The sequence below is a fragment of the Morone saxatilis genome, unplaced genomic scaffold, assembly GCF_004916995.1.
Source record: "Morone saxatilis isolate NCDOM2014 unplaced genomic scaffold, NCSU_SB_2.0 Contig15, whole genome shotgun sequence".
NCBI classification, from domain to species: domain Eukaryota; kingdom Metazoa; phylum Chordata; class Actinopteri; family Moronidae; genus Morone; species Morone saxatilis.
The window spans coordinates 7870715-7875685 of NW_023339707.1; the positions used below are offsets into that span (position 1 = coordinate 7870715).

At 40.5% G+C, this 4971-nt stretch overlaps 1 protein-coding gene across 1 annotated transcript in view; it reads left to right on the plus strand.

The window, feature by feature from the left end:
• Positions 1-3928: 3928 nt before the first annotated feature.
• xpc (xeroderma pigmentosum, complementation group C) overlaps positions 3929-4971 on the plus strand; it is a 14616-nt gene continuing 13573 nt past the window's right edge. The window contains exon 1 of the mRNA XM_035657124.1: positions 3929-4255. Coding sequence (XP_035513017.1) covers positions 4144-4255 — 112 coding nt within the window. The 5' untranslated portion in view covers positions 3929-4143. The remainder of the gene's footprint in view (positions 4256-4971) is intronic.

The window sequence follows — 4971 nt, forward strand, 5'->3', positions numbered from 1 at the left end:
AACAATAATAACATACCTTCTCCAGACTTGTAGGGATTTGAGGGGGGGTTCGCTCTAATTTTGATGCGGGCACTTGCCAAATTCTCAATCCTTTTTTCAAGTCCATCCTGGAGCTTATGAGGTCCAATAATGCAGAACCGAACAGGAGAGGGGGTTATTTCATATTTCACGAATATATTGCATGACCTTTGAATTGAGTCTTTAAATCAGTCTTAAAATAAACTTTCCCAGTTTCTCTGAAGTCCAGTGATTCAGGATTATTCCAGAAACAATATGTGGCAGAATCATGTGGTTGTCCACACCGGTATCAAAGATGACTCTTGATTAAAGGAAAATAAGTTGGTTGTTCTGTGAAACATGTGAAATCACTGCTGTCTGTGGCACGTTTTTAAAAATTGGTGTGATAAAATTGTGTTCATCTGGTTGAGTTTGTAGCATGTGAATTCTATCCAACAGGACAACAGGTGCCACAAAGCTCATTGGTGGAAAAGTTGACCCCTCCTCTTAAAGAGCAAATTAATTAAGGGAGGGGTTTTTTTTGGCTTTACAGTGATAAAACATTATTTATTTTTTAAGTCTTTGTGGCAAAGAAAGAGATCATTCAAAAGAGAACACAAAACTCACAGCTGTGCTTACACATTCAAACTAAAATGTATTAAAATAATATTTGTCCCACAGGCCATAAAGTTTCCAGAGCGTATCTGAATAGGTTTCCAGATAGTATATGTTTCAAAATAAACTGGACCACTGTCAATTTGTAGGTGATAAATATAGAATTTGAATTGTTTTTCCAGTACTTGCAGATGCTTGCCAAGGAGGAGGCTATATCTCAACTATATCTCGACCAAAATATATTTTAAATGATGACATGTTCATTCATACATTTTCATTTTTGGACACTTCTTGTAAAATGTCTGTCTGTAGTTGTTTATTCTGTTAGCATAGACACCTGGATGAGTGATTCTTTTTCTTTCTTTTTTTTTCAAGGTTTAGACATCCATGAGGGGAACAACAACTTGTTCTACTGGGTTACCAAATTGTATGTGTGCCCTTGGTAAAGCTGATGGAGGTGAAAGTGGTGTCCTTGTGGTTGAAGATATGAAGTTTGATTTGTAATGTGGATATATAGGGAAGGAAAGGGACAGACCAGTGTCGTAACCCAATATCCAAAAAGGGACTTGCACTGTTTAAAACACAGCAGTATATGAAGGTTAATGAGTCAAGAATCTTGTGCATCAAATACCAGGGTAATTCTGTCTGATTGTCAAGAGCAAAGAGCAGCGCAGTTGGAAATCCAGCTGCCTTGGAGAAAAACACCGTGGGGTTAAAAAGCTTCTGCGCTTTCTGGGTGGATGTCACACACCTGTTGCCACACCTCAACACCGGGTGGCATTACTCAAAATTGATGGGGCTTCTCGTCCTCTCCCTCTGACTCACACACAGTCTGTTCTCTGGTCGGTCCACTGATCCGTCGTCAGCCCAGTATGATTCCAGTACACCCAGTATACAGGGCCCAGTCTTGTCTTTTATCAGCTCTCTGTCTTTGTCTCTGGCTGTCGTTATTTTTTCCCCTGCTGTTGTCTTGTTTTCCAGTATTGCAGGCCCCACGGGGCTTTATTTTAATGTCTTTCCATTTATCATCTGACTGTGTACATGCATGTGTGTGTGTCCTTGCTCTTAAAATCCAGTCTTCCCAATTCCCAGTGCGCTGTATGGCTTTTTATTCCTATCTGACTGTACTGATGGTTCATATAGGGATGGAAGCCATGCACCGCGCTGGGAGCACAACGCACTGGACCATGGACTGAAGCCCTGTCACCTCACATACACACACACATACACACACACACAACTATAAGTACAGTCTCAAGAGCCTACATGCTCACAGAAGCCAATAAATGCATGCACACATCCAGGAGACCATGAAGCGAAAACCTGTCACACAGTCACACAAAAACATGCATTCATTTATGTGCATGCATGCAATAGGTATCCATATGAATGGTGCATGCTTTACACATACATACACACACTCGGGGCCGAAACGGTCCCCTGGTCCCATCAGGCCCCTACTGCAGCGAGTCAGTCTGAAGCTGTCTAACTGTATCAGCTGACAGACGGCTCTCTGAAGTGAATCATACACATCTGCCACAGAATCCCAATATGATCAATACGGATCACAACAGAGCAGAAGGAAAATGAAATTAAACTGAAATGAACCAAATTGATTCGGATTGAAGAGGCAGAACTCGTTGCAGGGTAATCGCACAGACCTGTCGTAATATGACAAGATAAAGAATTCATTCAGCCGTGGTCTTTTACCCACTTAATTCTTATTCAGGGTCCCAGTGGGAGGAAGAGAGTATCCCAGAATTCACTGGGTTGAAGTCAGAGAAACCCCCAGGAAATGGCTGACACACAGAGAGACGAATATAGCCACATTCTCAAGTCTGTAGTCTTCCTGATGTATAGTAGTTATGAGGAAACCCACACAAATGGGGTGTGAATCAGTTTGAAGATCTTTTTGTCAGTAAGGTGAGACTGAGACATTGTGATTCTCCAGTTCTATAAAAAACACACAAAACCAAATATTATATCCAGAACAGACAGAACAGAAATAGAGACTTACATCAGTCACATCTTCTGCTTCAGATGATCTGAAATTGTGTTTGTGGAAACTGATAGTAACTCATCTGCTTATTTTTAGATCTAGCTATTAACCAGTGTATTTTGCCAGATAGATGGTTTCATGATGATCCTGCACACACTGTGCATCCATTCACCATAATATAAAGTAAAATATGCACAAGAATCCATAAATGATATTTCTTTCTTATTTGTCTGAGAATTGTTTTATTTCAACACATTCTTCAAGGCACACTGATAAAAAAAAAAACCACAATAATATTATAGCAGAGAGTGACACAAATCATTCATATATAAGACAATAGAAGAGTACATCAGTACAGTCCTTATTCGTGATATTATTATCATAGTAAACTTGTCAAAGCACTGGCTCTGACCTTGTGCTCTGTAGAGGATCTTAGTGGTGGTTTAACATTACTTTAGGTCAAGTTTACATTACACCTAACACATTTTTTAACAGATATACTAATAAATGTTTTTGAACTCTTCATTCTTCCCACATTCAAGGCTTTCGTTCATGACTGTATTGTGTGAATATGAACCTGAAATATGCTTGAGTTACATAATCAATCCAGTGTACACTAGGTATTATTTCATTTATGTTAAAGTTACATTACCATAATGTTGTAATGCAGTTGACAGTACAGTGGGGAGAGTGGCCCGTTCAGGTGCAAATGCAAAACTGAGTTTATTGCATGCTCTTGAAACAGTTGTCAGGAATCGTAAAAATATAAACATAAGGTCCTTTAATTTCAGCTGTCTTTAATATTGTGGCTCCAGAGACTAGAGTTTTTCTGCTGTTGAACTCCTTATGCCTCTGGCTAAATGCTACAAATATGAAAACAGATCCTATTGTTGGCAGACGGCTGCGTAGCCACCGAGCACCCAGTGCGCCTCTTTTATGAAACCCCATGAATGTAGTTGTCTAAGCTCAAGATGACATTTTTAATATGAGGAGTATGAGGACCTGGATAAGAGACAATAGCCTCCTCAGTAGCCTCACTTCAACACCTCACATTGTGACTTGTTGTAGATAAGCCTCTCATATAGCACAACACTGCCCCCCAGTGTCCACATGGGGTATTACATCGCGTAAAACCGCCACATTGTACAAACACAGTCCCGCTTCAGTTAAAATAGCAGCAGAGATATGAAATGTGTCAGCCTGATAAAGTAAAGCTCTTGAGGGTTTGGTTCAAGAAGGTAAGTTGTGCCCACTGAGGCGCTACTGCAATATAAGCGACGAAGAACAAGACGAAGGAGAAGAAGGGGCGGAAGTGACGTCATGGTCCTGCCCACCAAAACAACCGGAGTGCAGACCGACCCTTGTGTTATGAAAGCTGCTGGGAGAAATGTTGAATAACTGCTGCTTCCCTGCCTTTACGCAGCACCATGTGGATAGTCGAGGGACTTCCGCCGGTGTAGTTTCGCCAAACGACGTTTAAAGAAAGCAGTGTTGATTCGGTAAAGTTAGAGAAGAGACAGGAAGAAGACAGAATGGCAAAGCGGAGAGAGTGTGCACAGACAGAGGCCGATACAAAGAAACTGAGGCAGGCGCTGAAGGCAAAGAGCAGCGGAGCTAAAGCAAGGGCGAAGAAGAAAGGTGCAGGTATGAAAAGTCCCGGTGTTTACCAATAAACACAAATAAACTCTCACCCTCTCTGTCCGCTGTAAGGATGTGTGTTTGCGTCCTAATCATGAATGGGAAACAATCAATAACTGTTTGAAGAACTGTGTGAAGGGTCAGTTTACTTGTCCAACAGTAGAGGGTGTAATCCAGAGTTTATGGATACAATGAAGTTACTTTTTAATTTCCTATATCCTGATAAATGCATCCTGTTAGACTGCTGGTACCTAAGTTTATGAATGAAAGCTGACTGTCAGTGCAGACTATCTAGGTGTTATCACTGCATGAGTTTGTGGAGTCTACATCCCCATGATCAGATCAATGACTGCAACATCAGCTACAATAAACCTTCCCAATATATTAATATAATGTGATTTGGCAAATATATTTGAAAAAACACCCATAAAAACTGTATAAAATCGTTTTTAATGCAATTTACTTTGTTTTGTTGTCACTTGTCAAACATTAAATCAGACAAAATCCATCACATGCAAAACAAAACCTTCAATAACTCATTTTGTAACTACGGTTTGTTTGGAATCAGTCATTTGGATAATATTATTATGTGAAATGACAACATATATAAATATATAGTCACAGTGGGATTCCACTGAAAGCTGAAAGACAATATTGAATTAAAGCTGCAAGCAGCGTTGGGCGGGACCTCGCACTCCATGCAACTCGGGGCGTGCTGCGGC